Raw genomic sequence first — 26,985 nt, forward strand, 5'->3', positions numbered from 1 at the left:
ATTAAGTCGCTGGAGGGTTTCTGCAGACAGCCATGGCAATGCTTGCCACTGAATGATCAAGCACAGCACATTAATCCAGGTTCCATTATAATCTCTCTCTTCCTCTGATTAATCTACAACTTGAGGGTGGTTTTCATGACCCCCACCCAACATGATTGCAGACTTGTGAATAGGCCTGCAAGCAGATTTTCAAAGTGAAATTCCCCTTAAGGAAAACAAACAAAGAAACAAAAGGTTCGAGGGGAGATCCGGGAAACTACAGACCGGTGAGTCTGACCTCGGTACCAGGAAAGATGGTAGAGTCGCTGATAAAGGACCGCATCATTGATCAACTTGATGGACACGGGCTGATGAGGACCAGTCAGCACGGTTTTAGCAAAGGCAGATCGTGTTTGATTAACTTGCTGCACTTCTTTGAGGGAGTAAACAGACAGATAGACAAGGGCGACCCGGTCGACATTGTATATCTGGATTTTCAGAAGGCGTTTGACAAGGTTCCGCATGAACGACTACATCAGAAAATTGCGAGCCATGGAATCAAGGGTGAAATACTCATGTGGATTAAAAACTGGCTGGATCATAGCAAACAGAGAGTGGGGGTAAATGGACAATACTCGGACTGGAAGAGCGTCACCAACATCTTTATATAAATGATCTAGACATTGGTACGATGAGTGAGGTGATTAAATTTGTGGACGATACAAAGTTATTCAGAGTACTGAAGACATAGGGGGATTGCGAAGATCTGCAATGTGACATAATCAGGCTCGAGGAATGGGCATCAACATGGCAGATGAGATTCAACGTGGATAAGTGTAAAGTGATGCAAAAATCCCATGCACGAATACAGGATGTTTGGGGTGGTACTTGGAGAAACATCCCAGGAAAGAGACTTGGGAGTTCTGATCGACAAGTCAATGAAGCTGTCCATGCAATGTGCGGCAGCGGCAAAAAGGGTGAACAGAATGCTAGGAATGATAATGAAGGAGATCACGAACAGATTGGAGAAGGTTATCATGCTGGCCCTCACCTGGAGTAATGCGTCCAGCACTGGTCGCCGTACATGAAGAAGGACACGGTACTACTCGAAAGGGTCCAGAGAAGAGCGACTAAGATGGTTAAGGGGCTGGAGGAGTTGCCATACAGTGAAAGATTAGAAAAACCGAGCCTTTTCTCCTTCAAACAGAGGAGATTGAGAGGGGACATGATCAAAACAGAGAATAGACTTAGTAGACAAGGACAGGTTGTTCACCCTCTCCAAGGTAGGAAGAACGAGAGGGCACTCTCTAAAATTGAAAGGGAATAGATTCCGTACGAATGTAAGGAATTTCTTCTTCATTCAGAGAGTGGTAGAAAACTGGAATGCTCTTTCGGAGTCTGTCACAGGGGAGAACACCCTCCAGGGATTCAAGACAAAGAGGACAAGTTCCTGCTGAACCAGAACGTACACAGGTAGGTCTAGTCTCAGTTAGGACGCTGGTCTTTGACCAAGGGCCGCTGCTTGAGCAGACTGCTGGGCACGATGGACCGCTGGTCTGACCCAACAGGTCTTATGTTCTTAAAATCAAAAGTAAATACAAACGTCTTCAACATCATATTAAGTCAAAAATGAACTGTTTCTATGGGTACCTAAACTTTTGATTTAGTAAACAGTCATCATTATCTGGCTTCAATAGGCTCTATTGATCACAGAGAATGTTATGACAATACATTCCAGCTGTTTGCCCATGAAAATGTCCCAGAATAAGTTATACTTAATAGGAAATATTGGAAGCTGCATTCATCTCAGCCTTTTTATTTGTCATTTGTGAAAAGGGACATGTATTTTTCTTCAAAGTCTATTAAGAAGCATTATGTACCACAGCCTGCGGATGAGTAATTGTTTAAAAGAGTATGAAAAAGGTGAGAAATGCACATTACCATCAGTGCATAGGTCTGGAGGGCTGCTCTCTGCAGAAAAAACTGGAGCTGGTTCTCTTTTCACCCATCCAGCTTTGATCTATGAAAGAAAATCACAATTCACACAAAGCAAGTTATAGAAAAAAAAGAGGTTAAAGACCCAACTGGCAACTTCGAAATGGGTTAGACAGAGCAGAAATCTCTAAAACATATCTAGCCACAGGCATTTAAAAATACATCTTACATTCTAATTACACCATTGAAATCAGTAAAGATAAAGGATGTCTAAGTCCAACTTGAACATTTCCCGATAAACCTACAAATTCAGAAGCACAGAAACGTCCATTTTCAAACAGGACATTCACATCTTTTTTTTTTTTTTCCCGAAAATCGCCTACTAGGACGTCCTGTCTGCCAAAACGTCTAGACTGCCAGGACTTCTACCTTTAATCACCGTTTTTGACAACAAAAATGTCCAAGTTAGGAACATCCAAATTAGCACTATTTAGTGTCCTTCCCTAATCCCACTTTTTTCAACTCCTCGTGCCCTGACTCCACCAGGACCGCCCATAAATTAAAACTATCCTTCCCCTCCCTACATGGTATTCTCTACGCAGGTAAACTGGGAAAATCACTTCTTTTCAAAATCACAGGTCTCTGGAATGACCTTACCATCCCGCTGCGGAACCTGAGCTCCCTCCATTTATTCCGCAAGCAACTAAAAACCTGGCTCTTCTCTAACATGTAATTTATTTCCCCTTACTTTTCCACTCGATTTATAAACCTATGTAAACCTTTTCCTACCCTTTCTCATTTTTAAGTTCTTGTAAACCGTGCCGAGCTCTACTTCCGTGGAGATGATGCGGTATATAAACTTAAGGTTTAGTTTAGTTAGTTTAGTTTAGTTGTGGGAGGGGCCAGCATTCTAATGGACTGGCCAAATTGACATGCCTACAGAGCAGTGGGGCATCTTAAAGGGCACAGCTGAGAACTCCACATAAAGTGTACCAGATATACATTTCACCATATACTCCTTATAATTTATGGTGAGCCCTCCAAAACTTCCCCAGAACCTACTACGCTTCTCCCTCCGTATTCGCAGGAGTTAGGGGCAGAGCTGGCCCGCGAATATTTAAAAAACCGCGAATAATATTTGGGCCAGTTCTGACCCTAACCCCCGCTTCCCCCGGCTATTTTAAGCCCTGAAAGACCCCCTTAAGCCTTACCTGGTGGTCTAGCGGGTTTTCAGGCAGGAGTGATCTTCCCACACTCTTGCCCCGTGCAGATCGCTCACAGGAAATGGCTGCCTTGAGCTCCCGTAGTCTCTTGAGCCAATTCCTGTGAGCGATCTGCACGGGGCAGGAGCGTGGGAAGATTGCCCCCGCCGTTTATAGAATCTGGGCCTAAAGGAACATTGAGCTCAGCATCCTATTTCCACATAAGTCCCAGACAGAATCTCAAAAAGAGACAGATGCCATGCTGCTGTTCCTGAGATCTTTCCCATCTACTGTGCTATGAATGGTTTACGTATTTTTCCTCCACAAGCACTCATAAATTAACTATATTAATACCAAGAGACTTATTAATAAGATAAGGTCTTACTAGATATGGTTTAACAGAAGGAAGGATGGTGTTTAAAGAGCTGGGAGTCGAGGACATCTTAGGAGTCAGTTTTTCACAAAGGTGTAGACCACCTGAAGCTCCTGCTAGCTGTTTGCTTCCTGCTAAAAGGGGGTCGAGGCTGGCAGATCGCTGGCGGCTTCTACAATCACCTGGGGAGCCTTTCTGTCTAATGAAAGCAATCTCCCATGTAGGTTCTGGCCTATAAAACAAGGTTAAAATATTAACAAATTTAAATATCTATCTTCAGCTCTTCTGCTTTATAATGATCCTTTGCAGGCAGGCAGGCTTAATTTAATTTAATTTAAATTTAATTTAATTCTTATATACCGCTAATAACCGTGAGGTTTCTAAGCGGTTTACAAAAATGATGCATTAAAAGATACAATAAATAAAAACTAAATAAATAAGATAGGTACTTGGAAATTCCCTAACTGTCCCAAAGGCTCACAATCTATCTAAAGTACCTGAAGAAACAGTATGAAAAATAAAAATAAAAAGACAGAGGTAGAGATAGAGATAGAAATGAAATATTCCAACAAGTAATGAAGAAATAATTTAAAGATAGAATTAAAATAATAATTAAAGTAAACAAAATAGAGATAAAAATAAGCCTAGAGAGAAACAGAAACACACTCCAAAAAAAGCATCAAGATCTTTGACTTGTAATTATTAGGATCATTTAACACCAGATCTTAACACTTTGGTGGGCACTAGGAAAACAAACATTATGACCCCCCCCCAAAAAAAAAAAAAAAAAATATTTAAATACATTTTAACCCCCCCACACACACACACACAAATATGGCCCTGTATAGTTCTGACTGTACAGAAATATCAGCAAAGGAGAAAGCACCAGTTAAGAAGTGCTGCATGGCAACTCTTGCTATGTCAGCTGGAGAACAAATTACGGAGGAGGGGATGTTGGAACAGACAGACCTCTTTGGGGGAGTGGAGATGACAACGTTCCTCCCTTCTTCCACACATTCGCTCGTAAGTATCTAAAAACTTGGTTATTTTCCAAATTGTAAAATTTTCTTCTCTTTATTTTTCTTTTCTATTTACTGTAAACCGAGTCGAGCTTTATTGTTATAGAGATGACACGGTCTGGAAACTCAAGTTTTTTGGGCTCCTTTTACTAAGCTGCGCTAGCGGTTTTAGCGCACGCTACAGTGCCGTGCGCGCTAGACGCCAACGCCTCCATAAAGCTGGCGTTAGTTTTTCCGCGTAGCGTGGGGGTTAGCGAGCGCTAAAAATGCTACCGCAGCTTAGTAAAAGGAGACCTTAGTTTAGTTTAGCCAGCAGCTGGACTTACCAGGGCAATATATACCTTGGGAAAATTAGCACATGTGAGAGGGTCTTGTTAAACATGTGGTCCCTAAGTACGCCTGTCCTTTAATCCTGCCCTGGTTCTTCATTCGTATATTGCAATTCTACCATATGTTAAGAGTTCCTCACTATCAAGGAAACAGAAACACACGTACACAAAACAAGACTCCAGTTTAGTTAATTTATTTGAGGACTTGCCATACTGAAGTCTTTTTCCTCCCAATGAAATCCATTAGTGGTTGATAAAATCGATGGTTTGACTTACACTTGTTTATTAGTAAAACGTAGAGGTCAGCACACAAAGCAGAGAACATCTCTGCAAGAATGGCTTATTTTTTTTCTTAATCACACAATGCACGAACTTATGGTCTGATTCAAGGGTGCTAGATCTATAATATCAATCTTCCAACCAGATAGTGTTTTTTTTTACTATCAGCTGCTTTGAAACCCTATATTTTTCATTTTTTCAGGATCCTCAGCGCCACCACTCAGAGCTCAAACAGATCTCATTGCTCTAAGCTTTACGTGACAGCTCCTCATCGGGTACTATGCAGTGCAACATAGTAAAGATTTATCTAATTGTGTCTGCTATAAAGAAAATAATTGACGATAGCTTTTGTTACATTTTAGGGGTTAAGCCTTGATAAAGCTGTAATAGCGAAACATGTTGGCGTGATGTTCCCCCCTAGCCAGAGACCACAAGATAAAATCTAAGTACATGCTTAAATATTGATAAAATAAACGGATTATACAAAAGCAAACAAGCTCACATAATACATGATAATTATTTTTTTTCTTGCCATGCTCGTCCATATGCATGAAATGTAAATGATTCTCACAGCAATTTCCGACTGACATTTTTTGCATTAAAAAAAACATCTTAACTATGCCTCTCGAGATGTAGTTAAGGTTTGCAGAAAATCAGAAAATTGCCCTCAATGTTATTTTATACGCGACCATAATAATTTTGATTTATACTAACTGGATTTCTAGCTATGATGCTGTAACTTTACTTACACCCTCTTTAGGTATCAGTGGAGAGCAAGTGTCAAACTAAACTAACCCCTCCCCTTTTACTAAAGCGCGATAGCGGTTTTTTTTTTTTTTTTTTTTTGTAAATTATCTTTATTGACAACTGCAAAGGAACACACAACCACGAGTGAAACAATCAGAAAACAGAGCATCCAGAAACAGTACAGGATATCAGAACAAGGGAGCTGCACTGAATGCTCCACGGCTCCCTGCGCTAATAACTGCTATCGAGCTTTAGTAAAAGGGGGAAGGGGGTTAAATTAAAAAAAACATTTTTGTGGGTAACTAGCTCTTGCAAAATTGTTAATGATCTGATTTGTATGATTTTTGGCTCACCAGAGATTTTGCATAATTTTGACGAATGGCTTCACGTGTGAAAAATAGTATTTGAAACCAGAAAATAACAATGCCAAATTAAAATTTACAAAAGTCATGCCGCATGCCATTCCCCATTTCTACGTATGCTGTTGTCTTTGTGAAAAACAAATCGAAGTGGAACTCGTGGATGCTCAGGATCCTATTCTGTTTAATATATAGTTCAGCAAAGTGTCAATACAAGCAATTACACCGGAAAACATCTCTTTCTAAACCGGAATGGGATGATTCATCTCGGCCGTTTCATCATGGGATGTTTCAGCACAGTGAGGCTGGGCTTCGTGGTACCCGCAGAGGGCGGCCGGCGTAGCAGCTCCGGCAGTTGATTAATTATCCCCTCAGGGCTCGGGCTCAAAGAACACAATGCAGCAGCTCCAACGGCAGCTTCACCCCCCAGGACCCGGGCTCCACACTAGCCACTGCAGAGGTGTTGAAACACGAACAGGGAGGAGAGGGAGAGGGTGTAATATTTTTTTGGGGGGATGTGGGGGGGCATCACCTTTCAAATGCTGAAATCTTGCATTGCCCCCCCGAAATGCTGATATTGGACAGTTCATTGAGGCCAGTTCATCACACTGAACTGGTCGCAATGACCACAATGAATCATCCTAGACCAGGGGTGCCCAATAGGTCGATCACGATCGATCGGTAGCTCGCCAAGGCAAAGTGAGTCAATCATCCAGGACTCACTTTGCCTTGGCGATTTATCGGGCCGATCAATCTTCCTCTCCCCGACGTCAATTCTGCCGTCGGAGAGGAAGTTCAGGCCAGCCAATCGCTGCCTGGGAGAGGAAGATTGATCGGCCCGAAGCAGAGAGAGCATGGGGCGTCGTCGGCGTCAGCTTTGGGGCCTGTTATCCATTGGTGGCGTTTGGGTCCTGTTCCCCGATGGCAGCGGCAGTGGCTTGGGGAAGGGCAGGGAGAAAGAAAGAAAGGGGGCAGGCAGGGAAACAGAAGGAAAGAAGAGAAACAGAAAAAAAGAAAGGGGGCATGAAGAGAGAAAGAAAGAAAGGGAAGGGAGAGAGGAAGAAAAAGTTGGGGGAGGGAAAGAGATATGGAGGAGAGGAAGCATACAGGTTGACAGAAGAGAAGAAAGATTGGATGCACAGTCAGAAGAAGAAAGTGCAACCAGAGACTCATGAAATCACCAGACAACAAAGGTAGGAAAAATTATTTTATTTTAAATTTAGTGATCAAAATGTGTCTGAATTTATATCTTCTGTCTATATTTTACAATATGGTCCCCTTTTACTAAACCGCAAGTGTTTTTTAGTGCAGGGAGCCTATGAGCGTCGAGAGCAGCGCTGGACATTCAGTGCAGCTCCCTGCGCTAAAAACTGCTATTGTGGTTTAGTAAAAAGGGAAGGGGGTGGGTATTTGTCTATTTTTGTATGTTGTTACTGAGGTGACAGTGCATAGAGTCATCTGCTTTGACCTCTTTGAAAAAACCCCGGAATAGGAATGATAATTAACAATTCTATGCGTACAGTGTGCGTTGTGTTTTTTTAAAATTTTATTGTTGGTAGATCATTTTGACTTGGTCATTTTAACAGTAGCTCGCGAGTCAAAAAAGTGTGGGCACCCTGTCCTAGACCCTTTCTAAACAGTTGCCAGCTTTGGGATTGTCAGAACTGATGAGAACTGTTACAGTTATGCATTCAGCAAATTAAAGAGTGCATGAGCTTGGGATTTGGCTGTCCAAAGTGTATTAGTTAACTCTTCTTGGCATTAAGATTGGTTGAACATAATGCTTTATGTTATTCCACTTGGCATTAAGGTTCAGTCCTTCTGATGAAGGTGGACTCGCTGAAACACGGCCGTGTCGAGAGAAAGCAATTGTTTGTATTCACGCTTTGCTCAATGTTGTTTTTAAGATCAATTGCTTGCATTGACAATTTGCTGAACTATATATTAAACAGATACAGGATCCTGACTATCCACGTGTTTCACTTTGCTTTGTTTTTTGCCCGTTTGCCACGTGGGACACACCCCTTTTCCTTCCTCCCATTGTATTGCCTTTAAAAGGCCATTTGCATCTTGGCCATTCAGCCAGCTTCCAAAGCTCTTATGATCCTACATAACGCATAGCAATCTCTCTGCCTATATGTGTGTATATTGCATTTACTGTACCTCAGTTTTGACCTGGCTAAAATGCTTCTTCGTAAGAGACACCAATTAACGATTCCTTGTTTAAGGATACATACTGGTCTCCAGCCTCAGTCGTCCATCCTAATGAAAATGACAAAATACAGTAGGTTGGATGTATTACTCCAGCAACACTAACCCCCTCTTTTACTAAGGTGAGCTAATCGATTAGCACGCGCTAATTGAATTAGCATGTGCTAAACGTTAATGCGTCCGTAGACTAACATGCACGTGTTAGCATTTAGCGCGCGCTAATTTGATTAGCGGGCGCTAATCAGTTAGCGCACCTTAGTAAAATAGGGCATAAGTTACATACCCCCAGAATTTAGTATATAGGTAGCCCAAAGTTGGGCACCCAAATTTGGAGGCAGATTCCAGATGCGTGCACAAACTAATTAGTGAATTAAGTGCCAATAATCAATGACTTAATTGGAGTTCACTGGCATTTAATTGGCTGTAATTAGGAGTTCCATGTACATCTTCTCTAAACTTTAATCTATAACATCCGCGCTTACATCTCTTAGCATTCAACTCAAAAGGGGCATAGGTACAGGAGTATAATAAATGGATCGGGGGCACTTCCAGAAGTTAGGCATGGATGTTATAGAATAATGGCATATCTGCTCCTAAGCTGGGCACTTCTTTTACACCAGGTTTCAACTGGTATAAATCGTGTGGCTAACATTAGCCATAAGATCCGCGCTGCTAGTATTCTGCAAACAGCGTATACCTTAGCGTGGATCTTTTTTGCACTTAACTTTGGGCTCCATTTACAAAACCCAATCCACTGTGCATACATTTAGAGCTGAGGAGGAGCGCTCCATATACACACTGCTTCGACTCCACTTAGCCTTATCCAGACTGAGAGAATGTTAGGCTCTCAAGAGAAACAGAAGCACCAGGTACAAGCATCACTCACTGACAACAAAAAGTGTGTTTATCAGAGGTAGAATATCAACTGTTTGCAAACAGATAAATAATCCCCAAACTGCAAAATTAGGAGGGTAATTCTATAACTGGGTTCCCAGGAGAACCTATTCTATAAGCAGGGGTCTCAAAGTCCCTCCTCGAGGGCCGCAATCCAGTAGGGTTTTCAGGATTTCCCCAATGAATATGCATGAGACCTATGTGCATGCACTGCTTTCAATGCATATTCACTGGGGAAATCCTGAAAACCCGACTGGATTGCGGCCCTCAAGGAGGGACTTTGAGATCCCTGCTATAAAGGGACACAGGCTCCTGCTTTCTTTTATTGAATACTAGTGTGTAACAACTAAAATAAGTGCATTATATTTAAATACACCAACCAATGTTGCAACTGAGGTGGTGTAAGCTCGGAGAGTGGAAAGTGCAGGGCTGGTCTCGACAGAGCTGAGCGATACGTTGGAAATGTAGGATGCAGGAAGGGGGAGGGGCCCCCTTCAGTTCTCTACCCCCCTTCTCCCCCCCACCCCACCAGTGCACCACCAGTGGGGGGTGCCAGCAGGGAAGATGCACAGAGAGAAGGTGAGGCGCTGGCACAGCTGCATGCCTACAGGACGCGCCTCTTGCCGCGAGAAGCACGACCTGTAGGCAGTCAGCCGGCGCCTTTCCTCCGCCCCTAGTGTGCCGCAGCACACAGTTTGCGAAACACTGATGTAGAGGGATCAAAGACTATAAAGAATTCATCTTTCACCACTCCAGCAGAGACACCAGATCCGGGCATGTGTCTTCTGGAGTCTAGGTCTCTCTCCCAGCGCTCCGACATGTCGACCCAGCCTCATCATGAGCTAAACAGTTCTTTTCCTGTCCCATTCCTGCAAGCTCTGTCCTCATCTACCCAAGCCTCCAACACTTTAAAATCCTAAGTAGCAACATTCTAGAGCTCAGATTGTGATGTCATAATGCCTCATTCCACCAATGCCTAAGCTCTGTCCTCATCTGCACAAGCCTCAAACACTTTAAAATCCTAAGTGCAACATTCTAGAGCTAAGATTGTGATGTCATAATGCCTCATTCCACCAAATGCTTAAGCTCTGTCTTCATCTGCACAAGCCTCCAACACTTTAAAATTCTAAGTTGCAACTATCTAGAGCTCAGATTGTGATGTCATAATGCCTCATTCCACCAATGCCTAAGCTCTGTCCTCATATGCACAAGCCTCCAACACTCTAAAATCATAAGTTGCAACATTCTAGAGCTCAGACTGTGATGTCATAATGCCTCATTCCACTAATGCTTAAGCTCTGTCCTCATCTGCACAAGCCTCCAACATTTTAAAATCATAAGTTGTAACATTCTAGAGCTCAGACTGTGATGTCATAATGCCTCATTCCACCAATGCCTAAGCTCTGTCCTCATCTGCACAACTAAACTAAACTAAACTAAATCTTAGGTTTGTATACCGCACCATCTCCACAAGCGTAGAGCTCGGCACGGTTTACAGGGTTAGGTTGAAAAGGAGCTACAATGAAGGATTATAGGAAAGGAGCTAAGAAGATAAAGAGGGACAGGGTACCAAAGAGCGGGAGGTGTTAGATTTTTGAAAAGAGCCAAGTTTTCAGGTGTTTGCGGAAGGATTGGAGGGAGCTTGAAATTCTGAGCGGGGATGTGAGGTTGTTCCAGAGTTCTGTGGTTCTAAAGGAGAGAGATGTTCCTAGTTTTCCTACGCGGGATATACCTTTTGCAGAGGGGAATGATAGTTTCAGTTTTTGGGAGGATCTAGTGGAATTAGGGTTAGAGGAGTTCCAGAAGAGTGGGATAACGGGAGGAAGGATGCCATGTAGGATCTTGAAAGCTAAACAGGCACATTTAAAGAGGACTCTGGAGTGAACTGGGAGCCAGTGAAGTTTGGACAGGAGTGGGGAGACATGGTCGAACTTGCCTTTAGCAAAAATAAGCTTGGCCGCGGCGTTCTGGATTAGCTGAAGTCTATGGAGTTTTTTTTTTAGTTAGGCTTAAATAGATGGAGTTGCAATAATCCAGTCTAGAGAGGATGGTGGATTGAACAAGGACGACGAAGTGAGAATGATGAAAGTACGATCTCACTTTCCTCAGCATATGAAGACTAAAGAAGCATTTTTTTACCAAGAAGTTGAGATGGTCATTGAAGGAGAGAGAGGAGTCTATGATGATGCCAAGGACTTTGCTTGAAAACTCAAGCTGAAGAGTGGAGCTGGAAAATAATGGGATGGAGGTGGGTAAATGACCTAATATTGGGCCGAGCCAATATTCTAAAATCATAAGTTGCAACATTCTAGAGCTCAGACTGTGATGTCATAATGCCTCATTCCACCAATGCCTAAGCTCTGTCCTCATCTGCACAAGCCTCCAACATTTTAAAATCATAAGTTGCAACATTCTAGAGCTCAGATTGTGATGTCATAATGCCTCATTCCACCAATGCCTAAGCTCTGTCCTCATCTGCACAAGCCTCCAACATTTTAAAATCATAAGTTGCAACATTCTAGAGCTCAGATTGTGATGTCATAATGCCTCATTCCACCAATGCCTAAGCTCTGTCCTCATCTGCACAAGCCTCCAACATTTTAAAATCATAAGTGTTCGAGGCTTATGTGGGCCAAGGACAGCGATAAAACTCACGGGGATGGGAAAATGAGTTCCCGCGGGGACGGGGAAAAAAGTTGCCCCTGTGTCATTCTCTACACGTAACCTCTCTTCTCCGTTTTTTACATTAGCTGCCAGTATCCTACCAATCCCACTGTAAGACTCTTTCATGGCATTCAAAAGCTTATCACTGTGAGACTCCAAAAGGCTTGTGATGGTGAATGGGTTAGATTGTTTTATATAATAAAAGTTTTCAAGTTTTTATTAAAATTTGATGTGCACGCATTGTGAAATATTTCAAAGCATAATACTAATTAAAAATTGGGGAAAATATTATAATAGATTAGTACAAACTAATATATGCATACAAAAATTCAATACAGGTACAAAAGGAAAGAGGGATGAACTACAATAATTATAGAAAAAGAGAACATGTATGGGTAACACATCAGGGAGAGGAAAAATAAGGAATAATGAAAAAGATTAAAAAGAAAGTCTTGCAAATGAGGTCTGATTTCATGTTGAATATTTTAATAATAAAAATATTTTTTAACAGAGACTAATCGTCTTATTTATATCTCATAGGCATCCCTATACAGAAAGCTTTTGAAAGAGCCTTTGAATTTTTCTAATGTTTCTCCACGCAAATAGCTTGGTAAAGTATTCCAAAGTTGAGGAGCTGTGACCGAAAAAATAATAGTTCTTATGCCAATGACTTTTAGGGAAGGAATGGTCAAAAGATGCTGTTCTGTAGATCTTTTTTTTTAAAAAAAAAAAAATAATAATTTTATTATTTTCAATTATACTATCAAGTATCAACTTGTACAGAAAGGAATTTTAAGCAGAGAAATCTTTCCATGCCAACATAAAGTTAAAAAAAAGAAGAAAATAATACATGCTTAAATTCAACTCAAGTCCTCTATTTAAATCTGAGATCCAAGGTTTAACATAACAGGATTAATAATAATGAAAATAAAAAGAAGAGAGACACAACTAAACAGTCTGAACTCAAGGCTGCCCTTTTTCTACTTTATTCAGGGCTTAAAGCTTAGATTTTTATTTTTCCTCTTTTTCCAGTCGCGATTGCCATAGGAAGGTCGTCAGTTGCGAGGGTTCAAAGAAAGCATATTTTTGCAAAGAATAATATATAACACATTTACAAGGGTGGCATACATAAAACGTCACCCCCATAGCTAAGACTCCAGGTCTTAAAAGTAGAAATTCTCTCCTTCATCTCTGGCTAAATCTGGGTACATTTGAATTTTTAACCTAGAAATTCCTTCCATTTATTTTTAAATAATTTTTTCATGAGAAAATTCTTACCTGGGGTCAAAGCCACCGTCAATAATAAAGTCACTGGGGTTACCAACTCTCTATCAGATATTTCAAGCAATGTGATTACATTCAGATCAGCAACAATTTCTTGCTGTTGATTCTGTATTTTAGTAGGTAGATAATATACCTGTGTTAGAGGAGGTAAAAGCTCCTCAGTGATATTCAGAACCTCTAACATATACTTTTTTAACATTTCCGCAGGAGTAACCATGGTACTTCTAGGAAAATTAACCAGCGCGTGGTGGGTGCTTGGAATGCGCTCCCGGAGGAGGTTGTGGAGGAGACTACTGTTCTGGGATTCAAACGCAAGTTGGATGCACACCTTCTTGCATATCATATTGAGGGATACGGTAAATCCGGGTCTCCAAAAAGGAGTACCTAAATGGGCCGCCGCGTGTGCGGATCGCCGGACTAGATGGACTTCGGTCTGATCCGGTGAGGGCGTTTCTTATGTTCAATCTTATGTTGTTAGATCTGGAGGAGTTCTCTAAGGATTCTAATTTTCTTCTCAAATTAATATTGTCCTTGATCAGAATTTCTTGGACCTTTTTTGATGAGGTTATTTCCTGGTTAATAATACTCAAGGAGGTTTTAGAGTTAACCATTTCAGATTGAAGGTTCTCAATCTCTATTGCCTGAATTTTCATTTTATCCTCTAAACGTTGAAAATGAGGATTTATAAGAGTTGGCAACCTTGCCACAAGATCCCAACTAGAGTCAAGAGTTACCTCTCGAGGTCTCGGGAGTTGAGAAATGGAAATTTGTGAAATGAAATCCTCATTCTAACTCCCCATGCTGCTCGGTAACCTGGATTCGTTCATCCCCAGAAGTTTCCTCCACTTCAGGTTCCACTCCTGAACTCTCCTGCGATGGTAGGGAGTCCAGCTCCAAACTCTCTTGTCTGTTCTCTCTGGCCTCCAGAATGGATTCCGCTCCAACATCCGGGTGCTCATCAGTTCGCGGGGTGTCCTGAGGGCGTGGCCCTGGTGTCGGGACTGAGAGTGGTTTCGAGTCCTGCTGACCCGGGGCGCCTCTAGCGGGAAGGTCTCCGACAATGGAAGGGCAGCCCGCATTCGCCGCAGTAGCTCTTCAATATTGCCAGAGCCGGCCGGTCCAGAGCTCCGCGAGGCCCCAGCCGAACTCTTTCCCTTCGCTTCGGCATCTCAAATCAAAAAGGTAATTTTCTAAGTAGAATCTTTACGTAAGAGGAGCTCTCTGATGCGCGCTGCTCAGACAGGTCAGTCCGCAGCCATCTTGGATCTCATTGCTCGCTGCTCTGTAGATCTTAATATCCCTAAATGGAGTATATGGTATAAGAAGACGGTCAAGAAATATTGGTGCATTTGATAGTCGGATTTTGAAGGTTATTAATGCAATTTTGTATGTGATTCTATAGTTAAATGGTTTGTCTTGCGAGCCTAACAAAGAAAGTGAGCTGAGTGCTCCAGAGCATCTGTAAACTATAAAGCTGATGTTTCATAATACCTGCATAGACTGCAGAATGACAGCATTCAATCTCCATAGGTTGGGATGCTAAAATAATTTGGTGGGAGGGAGAATTTGTATGCAGTATGTATTACAGCAAATGTGAACTAAGTATATAATAACTCAAATCAAAACTATAGGATCTATTCATGAGAATCATGGTATTACAGTATAATTCTACAACTTTCTACCCACAAGGAATTTGTATTTTTAAAAAAATAATAATTGGTGGTTATTCAGGGTATAATTACTTCTGCTGTAATTATCTTTCTTCTGTCTCACTCAGTAATACAGGAAAAAACAGAATTTTTATGCAAACATATATTTCAGTCTAATGCAACAAGGATCTCCTTTCATGTAGTCTATATTTTAGTGAATGGTGCTCTCGTTACTGCAGCACAATGGGAAAGAAAATAAAGCAATAATTCTCTATTACAGACATGGTTGCATGCATATCATTAAGAGCAAACCACTATGATAGAGGCAGCTAATGATACTGTGCCAAGACACAACTGCCATTTGATTTTAAGTCGTACTTGCAGCCTATGAAAATGTCCACTATGGAATGGATGTTAGTGTCACAGTTCCCTCTAAGCCAGTGGTTTCAAACTCACAGCCCGGGGGCCACATGTGGCCCGCCAGGTGCTATTTTGAGGCCTTCGGTAAGTTTTTCATAACCACAAAAGTAAAATAAAACAGTTTCTTGATCATATGTCTCTATAGCTATAAATGACAATATTATTATTAAGACTTAGCCAAAAGGAAAGATTTATAAACTATAAAGAGTTTTACCTCATGCAAAATTGTCATTTCTTTAATAAGACATTAACTATTTTTTCTGAAGCCCTCCAAATCTAAAATGTGGCCCTGCAAAGGGTTTGAGTTTGAGACCACTGCTCTAAGCTGAGCAGGAATCCTCCATCTACAGTCCCGTCAGTGGGAGGTGCTGTTTCACTATTACATTTTCGATATGAGGGACAGGCAAGCTCTGCAAGACTCCAGGGAACCTGCCTGTCTCTAACAATTGAAAACACTTTATTGAAACAGTACCCTCCACTGGTAGCAATGCTCAGCTCTTGCTCAGCTTAGAGGGAACAGTGGGCGGTGCCACTTTTTTTCCCTGGATTCTTTGGATTTCCCATGTTGTAGTTTCTCCTGTGCTTGATCCAATTATGACAGTGCTGTTCACACACTGGTAGGATCTCTCTCAAGGACTGAAAACCTTACTATCATGCACCAGGGTCTAGGAAGCTTCTTGCAAGTGACGCAGGGCTGCTCAGACTGGAATCTTTTTGCCGCCGAGTTCCTCATTCCAACGTAACTTTCAGCCAGAAGTTACATCAGAAGGAGGGGCTCGGTGGTAAGAAGGTTCCGGTCCGAGTAGCACTGTGTGCAGGAAGCTTTCGTTTCAATAGGGGTATGCCTGCCCTGGGGGGCGCAAAGGGGCAGACCCAGGAGTCACACTTGCAGGTTTGTTTGGGGGTATTTTTTGCTGTCTGCCATCGGGAGGGAAGGTGCGAGGATTGGGGGGGGAGGGAGTTGCTTGGGCTGCTGGATGTGGACCAGCTGGAGCTGAAATGGAAGGGAGACAGTTGCTGGATCTAGTCTGGGAAAACCGCTCAGTGCCGAGCAGCAGCACCAAAGCGCGCTCCTTCTTGGTGCCACTCAGCGACTGAACAAAGCGGAGCTCGAATCACGGCAGCCACCCACCGACCAACCGGGTTAGCAGCAGGGCAGGAGCATGGAAAGCTCGCTTCTGCCCGCTGTACCTCTGGACCACCAGGGATCAGCAGAGGAGGTAAGATGGACAGGGCAGGGAGGGGGGCTGGGTACAGAGCCTGACAGGGGAGGGGGGGTGCAGTGTCTGACTGGGGGGAGGGTGGGAAGGGGACTGGATGCAAAGTCTGGCAGGGGAGGGAGGGAAAGGAGCTAGGTGCAGTGTCTGACAGGGGAGGAAGGGAAGGGGGCTTGGTGCAGAGCCTGGCAGGGATGGGGATGGGTGCAGAGCCTGACAGGGGATGGAGGGAAGGGGCTGGGCACAGAGCCTGGACAGGGCAGGGCACTTGAATAGTAAGCCATCGACTTATATTCGAGTCAACCATTTTTTTATTTTTTATTTTTTTCTTCCTTTTGGGGGAAATGAGGGTCTCGATTTATATTCGGATTGACTTAGATTCGAGTATATACGGTATGCAAAACTGTGCACTGCCATAACAGCTGCTGCATCAGCCTAGGACTTTAGAATAGGGTATCTATGAAAGAAGTGATCTAAAACCAACTCTTAAGCAAACATACAAAATGACGGCAGATAAAGACACCGGAGCCTATCCAATCTGCCCACCCATGATTAACCAATTAACTACAACCCCATCCTCTCCCTCATAAATCTGTGCTGTTCCATGCTTTCTTAAATTCAGATACAGACTTTGTCTCTACTACCAACACTGGGATACACTTCAATGCTTCTATCACCTGGTTAAAGAAAAATATCCTTTGCTTACTCCTCAGTCTACCCCCAGTATAAATAACAGATCAAAACTAATTCACCTCAGGATTCCAGATACTACCTAACGCTTAAGTTATATTATGTTGTTTTACAAAGGAAAATGCATCTTGAAATGTTAAGATACTTGCTCTGAATTATTCCCATATTCCTTTGCTGGGCAGGATTACAGTAAGCCTTATTACAGAATGAATGCTGCTCTCTTGTGGAAAGAGGCCAAATTCTTTTTGTAATCTGGAGAAAATAATAAGTCTGATTTTTGGAAGCAGTGATTTTATTTCTGTATTCAACAGCTCTATTTAAGTGGAGCCCCCGAATATTGTACTGTATTGCTGTATTAGTGCCCAAATGATCTGGAGAGCAGCTCAGTTTCACTATTCTATGGGTAACTACTGAATTTCACTTCTCTCTGGATAACATTTGTGCCACTCCCAGCCTATCCCTAATGCCACCCTTTTTATATATAGGCATATGTTGGAACATATTTATTTGTTTGTATTTAGCTCTAGGTGAGTTACCTGAAACAATGACTTGTCCAAAATGACACACAGAGGAGAGGGCTGGGCTCCCCAGGTTATCAGCCTTGTGCTCTAAGCACTAGGCCAGGGGTAGGCAATTCCGATCATCGAGAGCCGGAGCCAGGTCAGGTTTTCAGGATATCCGCAATGAACACATACGAGATGGATTTGCATGCACTGCTTCCTTGAGATGCAAATCTATCTCATGCATATTTATTGTGGATATCCTGAAAACCTGACCTGGCTCCGGCTCTCGAGGACTGAAATTGCCTACCACTGCCCTAGGCTATTCCTTCACTAACTGCAGCTGAGTTTGAAAAGAAAGCCTGATAGGCTCACATAAATAGGTTTGAATATCAGAACTAAAATTTATATCATGCTGGTCCTGTTTTTGGATTCTCTTCATCTTCAGGGTGTATTACAGCAGTGCTTCTCAACGCGGTTCTGGAGTACCCCCTTGCCAGTCAGGTTTTCAGGATATCCACAATGGATATGCATGAAAGAAATTTGTATATAATGGAAGCAATGTATGCAAATCTAGTTTATGCATATTCATTGCGGATATCCTGAAAACCCGACTGACAAGGGGGTACTCCAGGACCGAATAGAGAAACACTGTGTTAGAGGAATGAAATTATTTTAATTTATAACATTTTATTGAAGAAATCCAGTAAATATACAATAATATAATACAATAAAAGTCATTACATAAAAATTCATCATATTAATTTCCATCAAATGTCTTTCATTTCTTCAAAATATATTTCCAAACTACCCATTACATCTCTCAATACCATCCCCTTATTTCCTTCCCCCTTCCCTTTTCACCTCTCCCCCCTATCCTCCCCGTAATTTTTAATTATAACATTGTAATAAATGTTGGTTATTTTTGAAAATTTGGGACCCATATATTCAAAAATTATCCTCTAGAGCAAGGAATATGATTCTTAATACTTTACATTGAAGCTTTGGACTCGTTCTTTGCATTTTTAATATTTGGTAATTGATGTCACCTTTCATTCTAGGGTCTGGGTGGTAATAGGGAGCTGATAGTAATATATGTGGAATTATTTGAATTCTATTTTGTTTAATTCTACAATGAAATTCTTTTAAAGTTCTGTGTTCTGCTTCTGCTCCAGAGCTTGCACCCTGTTCCTCTTGCCTGGAAAGGAGGAGAACCAGGAAGCATGTGATTAGACCTCAAACAGGGCTGCTATATTACTCCAGGTTTTCTCTGAATGATCCAGTTCCATTTGCACCCTGCTAATCTGCATGGGCTTGCAATTTTGCTTTTCCTGGGAAATTAATAGGGAGAGTAGAAATACATCAAGCAGTACGGTAAAAAACCTGGAGTGGATCAGTCATTCCAACTTGCAAGCTCAGCCTCAAAAGTTTTTTTGAAACGTTACTCCCATGGGAAAGACTTTCCCGACAGCAAAGCAACACTAGCGGTTGAACCAAACAATAGGCTTCAGTTCTGGATAGATGGGTGACCTTGCTAAGTTTCCCATAGGAATAAGGGAAAGAGTATCCCGTAATTATTACCCTGTGGCAGTCTCCTCCGGGGATAACTTCTTGAATGTACATCAAGGGTCTTTCAGTTCTATTAATTCCGCCCACAGTGTTCAAGCCTAGGCCTGTTTCCTTGGTGACCGTGATTATCCGAAAGATAATGTCACTAAGATAAAACAAAATCATCAGTAAAGGTCAAGGCGCATTAGTACAGGCAGCAAAAAGGAAAAAAAAAAAAAAAAAGATGGTTGGAATAGCAGAAAGGGATGCAAGGCTTAATTAGGAGATCTTGTCAATACTGAATTATGCACAGTATGCAATCGTAAGAGTACCAAGAGCTACTTGAATCTGTCATGAGACAGGTCATTTTATAAGGCTTTCAGATGTATCTGCAGTATGGAGGCAAGTCTATAAAGGACAACACAATTCTGGTGCCCAAAAAGTGAAAATTATTAATTCCATATTCTCCAAATAGAACTCTGAGATCCAACGAACAGAACTTACTAACTATTCCATCTCTTAAGGTTATTAATACAAGACGGCAATTCATTTTCTCTGTTACCGCACCTCAGACGTGGAACGCCCTTCCAATTTATTTAAGGGAAGAGCAGAATCTTGAGAAATTCAAAAGTAATTTAAAAACATTTCTCTTTAAAGATGCTTTTGGTAATTAACTAAATACTCCATAGGTCAGATTAGTTTTACTGTATCATATTATATTTTCTATTTGTTGCCCATTTTGTATTTTTCCCTTTTTGTTCTACTTTTCTATATTGATATTGTATTTCATCTCCCCCCTTTCCTTGTGTATATAAGTTTGTTAAGTTAAACTTTTAATCCCGAATGTCATTATGTATTGTTTTGTAATGTATTGTCTCCCATTAATTGTAATTTTAATTTGTTCATCGCTTAGAAATATGATTAAGCGATTAATCAAAACAATCATTAAACTTGAAACTTGTCAAGCCAGTATTCTCTGATGGCCAAACTGCAAGCAAAAATCATTACATTTATTTATTTAAAATATTTCTACCCCACTACATCCTATGGTTCTAGGTGGGGTTCAACCTAGATATACATAATAACAGATATACATAGTAATGGAATACATAAAATCAAATGCTAGCTTAAATCAGCAAAAATGCGCCGACATTTGTACCTAATTAAACAATTAACTTGTACTATTATTAACTGCCACTATTCTACACCCTGCGGATACAAATATGTGCACAAGACGCATATGTTTGCACAGAAGATTACAGAATGAGGGCATTACGGTTTGCTATATGGGGAGGGAATTATCAGGCAGTTGATTCATAAGCATAAAGGGTCCGATTCTATAAATCGGTAATTGCCTAGGAAAATGGCACCTACTGCACGTCATTCAAAGTTAGACGCCATTTATAGAATCGCGCCTAGCGGTACCTAAATCGAGTTAAGCACCAGTATATTAGGTCAGGGGTTTTCTTGGCCTAAAATACTTGTGTCTAACTCAATGCATGCCCAAACTTCGCCCTTCCATGCCTACTTTTCATGTAGGTGCCAGTAGACACCTACATTGTGCATACCGGCAAATTATTCTTCTCCCTCCGTATTCGCTGGGACAGGGGATTAACAGAATCGCAAATACAGAAAAACCACAAATAACTTTTCCGTATGTTATTCGCTGCTTTCTATTAAAAACCATTGTGAATATGGTGAAACTGCGAATAACATGGTGGGAGACCTGGCCTGTTCCGGAAGGACAAGCAAAACACGGTGAACAAAGTGCTGGGAATCAGCGATTTTCACTGTAAACACTTGGACTAGAGAATGACAAGGAGACAAATTTTTCCCCGTCCCCGCAGGAACTCAATTACCCCATCCCATCCCCACGAGTTTTGTCGTTGTCCCTGTCCCTGCTCCATTCCTGTAAGCTCTGCCTGAACCGCACAAGCTTTTAACACTTATGATTTTATAGAATCTTCCAACGCACTACATCCTAACCAAACTGGCTTTCGCAAGCATCATAGCACTGAACATTCTATGATCGGCCTCATTACGAATATTCACTATTACCTTGATCATCATAAATCTGTAGCCCTCTTTTCTTTAGATCTATCCGCGGCATTCGATACAATCGATCATCAACTCCTACTTGATCGATTACAGTCTTTAGGCGTAGAAGGCCAAGTTCTCGATTGGTTAACTTCTTATCTATCTGGCCGTACTTCTAGAGTCAAATTTAATGATGTCTATTCTGCTAATTTCACCTCCTCATATGGAGTACCACAAGGCTCAATTCTATCTCCCTTACTATTTAATATTTTTTTATCCCCTATCATTACTATCTCTCAGTCATTGGGCTTTACAGCCTTTTCTTATGCCGATGACATCCAACTAATCCACCCTCTCAACCCAGAAAACGCAGAGGAAATAAAAATTATCAATGACAAACTAGAACTAATAAAAAACTGGTTAAATAATAATAAACTGGCTCTAAATACTCAAAAATCAAAAACAATGCTTTTCACTTGGAAAGGAGACATAATTCAAAAAATACCATTCATAATAGATAATACTCTACTTGAATCAGTATCTCAATTGAAAATTCTAGGAATATTAATTGATACAGATCTTTCATTTCACAGTCATATAAGTGAAATAGTTAAATCTTGCTTTTATAGATTGCGGCTTCTTCGATCTATTTCCTCCTTTTTAGATTCCAAATCAATCAATATTCTAGTTCACTCACTAATTATCTCAAAATTAGACTATTGTAACTCTCTTTTGATCAACATAACCCAAAAAGAAAAGAGACGGCTTCAAATAATCCAAAACACCGCAATCAAACTAATTCATAAAGCAAAAAAATATGATCATGTAACCCCATTTTTTATTAAATCACACTGGCTCCCTATCTCTCATCGAATCACCTTTAAAGTTATATTCTTGGTTTATAAAACATTAATCTTTAATGAGCCTCAATTCATATCAAAAATGATTGTCCCATATAATTCTTCTCGCTCTCTACGATCGTCTTCATTGAATCTGCTTTCAATCCCGTCTTTGAGGGTTATCGGCACAAGACGAAATGATATGTTCTCAGTAGTGGCACCTTCCTTGTGGAATGCCCTTCCAAATTTTATTAAACTTGAAAAAGATATCACTTCTTTTAAAAAAAATTTAAAAACATATTTATTTCAAGATGCATTTGATTTATGATAAACATATTCCAATTTCCTGCATTCTTATAATAATCAACTAAAATTTTTTATACATCTATTCCATTTTTACCTAATGTGCTTCCCGTTTTATGTAATTTCACTAAATATTACAATTGTAACTTTTTCCCCTCTTACCTACTCATTCATGTATGTCCAAATCCCCTGTCTAATGTCTTGTCCCACCATATTAAATGTATTACCAAAATCTGTTGGTTTTTAATTTGTACATCGCTTAGATATTGTAATAAGCGATCCATCAAATGTAAATAAACTTGAAACTTGTTTAAGGCTTGTGCAGATGAGGACGGAGCTTAGGCATTGGTGGAATGAGGCATTATGACATCACAGTCTGAGTTCTAAGAATGTTGCTACTTAGGATTTTAAAGTGTTCGAGGCTTGTGCAGATGAGGACGGAGCTTAGGCATTGGTGGAATGAGGCATTATGACATCACAGTCTGAGTTCTAAGAATGTTGCTACTTAGGATTTTAAAGTGTTCGAGGCTTGTGCAGATGAGAACGGAGCTTGCAGGAATGGGGCAGGAACAGGAAAAGAACTCGCGGGGACGGGACGGGAGAATGAGTTCCCACGGGAACGGGGAAAAATTTGTCCCCGTGTCATTCTCTAGCTTGGAATCAGCGATTTCTCTATGCAAGCTAATATAATTTGGTGGGAGGAGCCAGCAAGCTAAAAACTGTGAATAATCAAAACCGCGAATACTGAAACCTCAAATACGGAGGGAGAAGTGCAATTTTTTAAATTGTTTTTTTAATGGCACTGTTCAATTAATAGTACCGATTGAACCAATTAAAAATTTACCCTCTCTTTTACTAAAGCATAGCGTGGAATTGAGCACTGGCAGCAGCGGTAACTGCTCCGACGCTCATAGGAATTCTCATAGGAGCGCTGGAGCAGTTACCACCGCTGCCGGTGCTAAAACCCACGGCCACGCGTTAGTAAAAGAGGGGGGTAAGTTAGGCACGTGGATCTAGAAGCCTAAAAGTAGACACTTTTTATAGAATCAGGGCCCAACAGTTATGTACCACAAATTTAGCAATAAAGGATTTAAGAAAGTTACTTTACAACTTGAGGAGCAGTGACCATGGCAAGATGACTTCCACTGGCATTTACGACAATGTACCTTTGAGCTTAACAACAAGGAAGTTTGTGACTCTGATAAGGATCCAGAAGAAATGAAGTCATAGGGCTTCTTCTAGAAGAAATATAGTTGCAAGGTGGGAATATTGTTAAAGGGAACATTTAGAATGCTACAGTATCAATCTCGAAAAAGTTATTACAGCAAAAAAATGGCCAGGAGTGGAAAGCTGATCCCCACAGACACACATTGAGAAATCTCTTTTTAAACACATCTAGCTCCAAGGTATAAAACTGAATTTCATGTGCTAGAATCAAGTAAGGAATTCAATTTTATGATTTAATGCAATAGTGCCATGTAAATTCAAATAGCTAACTCTTGAAGAGCTGCCAGCAGGTACAGGGCGAAGACCCCCCCCTCCTCCCTCAAGGGTGCTTATGTGTTCCTCTTCTCTTCTCCAACCTGCCCACGCATATTCTGGGTTCCTGAGACCAGGAGACGAGCTTATTCCAAAGGGAAGCTGTGCAGCACTCATGAAAACAGAACCTGGAATTCAGCTCCTGCTTCCCACTTGCAGATATTAAAATACTGAAATGCTTAAACCAGAGATTGATTTGCATGTAATTTCCACTGAATGCCCACCTCTAGCACAGTATAGGCTTTACTTATTATTTAATTGTATAAACAGTTACAGGTAAATTTTTATAGCCATTTCAATGGTTTACCATGAAAATAGGCTATTTGATAAATACCCACCCTTTGTGCAGGTAAAAGTACACTTCTCCCTCTGTATTCACTGTTTCAGCATTCGTGGTTTCGATTATTCACAGTTTTTAGCATGCTGGCTCCTCCCCCCAAACTACAACAGCTTGCATAGAGAAATTGCCGATTCCAAGCGTTTACAGAGAAAATCACCGATTCCTGGCACTTTCTTCACCGTGTTTTGCCCCTCCTTCAGGAACAGGTCAGGTCTCCCACCATGTTATTCGCGGTTTTGCCATATTCACAATGGTTTTTAATAGAAAACAGCAAATAACATATGAAAAAGTTATTCACGTTTTTTTTCTGTATTTGCGGTTCTGTTAATCCCCTATCACAGCGAATAAGGAGGAAGAAGTGTATGTACATCATTCCACAGTGCATGCAGTTTGATCTGCATACTCTGAAACTTTCAAAACTATGCTTATTGTTTGAAAAAAAAAACCCCAACTGAAGAGTGTGTGGTGCAGTGGTTGGAGCAACAGCCTTAGCACCCTGAGGTTGTGGGTTCAAATCCCTTACTGCTCCTTGTGACCCTGGGGAAGTAACTTAATTCCTATATTGCCCCAGGTACATTAGATAGATTGTGAGCTCACCGGGATAGATAAGAAAATGTTTGAAGTACTGGTGATGGGACAATCGTGCACCAGACACCAGCGCACTGACAATCGAGCACTGACAATTTGGCGCAAGACACAAGTGCACCGCGGGAAAACTTAGTTTTAAAGAGCCCCCCCCCCCACACTTTACTGCATACTGTTCGCACTGCCGTTGGGGGAGAGGGTGCAACCTCCCACATTATAAAGAAAACGGAACTTTTCCTGAAAAAAATCAGAAAAAGTTCCGTTTTCTCTATAATGGAGGGTTCCAACCCCCCAACCCCTCCCCCCCCAACAGCAGCGCAAACACTATGCAGTAAAGTGTGTGTGTGTGTGTGGGGGGGGGGGTTTCCCACTCACACCCCACTTCGGAGCTCTTTAAAACTAAGTTTTCCCGCTGCGCACTTGTATCTTGCGCTGAATTATCTGCCTTCCATTGTCGGCATGCTGGTGTCTCGAGCGCGACTGACTATGAACCGAAGTACCTGTATGTAAACTTCTTTGAGTATGATTGTAAAACTACAAAAAAGGCGGTATACAAGTCCCAATTCCTTTCTCTGATATCATAATGCCTCATTTCACCAATAAGAGGCAACCTCATCAGTGATGTCACAATGGCTTCATTGTTCTATACTTGGCTCACTTCTGGTATTGTACTGGAGGAGAGTGTGGTGCAGTGGTTAGAGCTATAACCTAAGCACCCTGAGGGTGTGGGTTCAAATCCCTCACTGCTCCTTGTGACCCTGGGCAAGTCACTTAATCCCCTCATTGCCCCAGTACATTAGGTAGTGTGTGAGCCCACCAGGACAGATAGGGAAAAATACCTGAATATAAATCACTTAGGCTATAAATAAAAAGCAGGTGCAAATCTCTGTTGGGTAAGTTTTTGAGGGCAATTCTGTTAGAGGTTTTGAATGTCTTTTTGTAGGCCTTATTTGAAAACTGGCTTTGGGGCAAGTGTGGCCAAAGGTGGCCCTAGTTCTCATCCAAAAAATGATGCTCAACACCAGTGGTCTTCATATTTTGTATGTAGTTATGATGCAAACAAAAACTTGCCCGCTTTACACAGTGTCTGGCAGTGGAAGGAACATATGCTGTTCCGGACAATTTGTTTATTTTTATTTTGAGTTGTAAGGGGGTTAAAAGGGAGATGGGATTTGATACGCCTTTCTGTCATTATAATCAAAGTGATTTACATATTATATAGAAGTATTTATTTTGTATCTGGGATAATGGAGGATATCTGTTTGTCATTTCCTTTATAGCCCAATACCTTATCCATTTCACTGTTCCCTTTGAAATTCCAAACCTGAGCAGTGTGTAGAGACCCTTTTTGCCCTGTTTGTCTATCATAATTTGTTTCTTAGCTCTTGGGGGGGGGGGGAGGGGGTTCACTTGGCAGTAGGAGAGAATGGGCATCTTTCCCGCTGCAGGGGGGGGTTGGTTTTTCAGGAGAGATTGGACATTTCTCCTATTGTTCTTGTGTATTGGTTGGGGGGACGACATTCTGCATTTATTCTACACATGTACCCATCGCTATCGCCAGTGAAGGGCACATGCAAATTTAGCAAGTCTTTGCTACTCTCCGCCAACCTCATTTGTACGAGTGTTTTTTGGAGAATGACTCGCTTTTTTTTTTTTTTTTTTAAATCGTTACCAGAATGGCTTGCAATAGTAGCCCATCAGTTTTTAATGCGGTGTTTTGAGAATCTAGGCCAAAGTTAGTTAGAGGTAGGCTCGCATCTCTCTCATAATCTCTCATTTCATCATAGACTCTCTTGTTCCAGTGTATGCCTGGATACTTAGCTTATGTTACTGGCACAAGTATACAATAAACACAAGGGCCTGTGGTGGCCACCTTAAAAGCAACCACCAATCGCGTGTCAATCTTATGATGGCTCCGTTTATAGAATCATTGCTTCGGCGATGATAGACACCAGAAATGTAGGCCATTAATCGTGTCTACAGTGGCGTTAGGCATTGTAAAGTGTCCCCATAGATGTGATTCTGGTGCAGTATTTTTAGGCA

General features: G+C 41.3%; 1 protein-coding gene across 1 annotated transcript in view; it reads right to left on the minus strand.

The window, feature by feature from the left end:
* Nucleotides 1-26,985, minus strand: part of STXBP4 (syntaxin binding protein 4) — a 177,529-nt gene that overhangs the window by 142,026 nt on the left and 8,518 nt on the right. Inside the window, 6 exon segments of the mRNA XM_033961059.1 lie at nucleotides 1,921-1,999; nucleotides 3,502-3,721; nucleotides 8,386-8,410; nucleotides 8,413-8,469; nucleotides 8,472-8,484; nucleotides 19,333-19,465. Coding sequence (XP_033816950.1) covers nucleotides 1,921-1,999; nucleotides 3,502-3,721; nucleotides 8,386-8,410; nucleotides 8,413-8,469; nucleotides 8,472-8,484; nucleotides 19,333-19,465 — 527 coding nt within the window.

Source organism: Geotrypetes seraphini, chromosome 10, assembly GCF_902459505.1.
Source record: "Geotrypetes seraphini chromosome 10, aGeoSer1.1, whole genome shotgun sequence".
Taxonomy (NCBI): domain Eukaryota; kingdom Metazoa; phylum Chordata; class Amphibia; order Gymnophiona; family Dermophiidae; genus Geotrypetes; species Geotrypetes seraphini.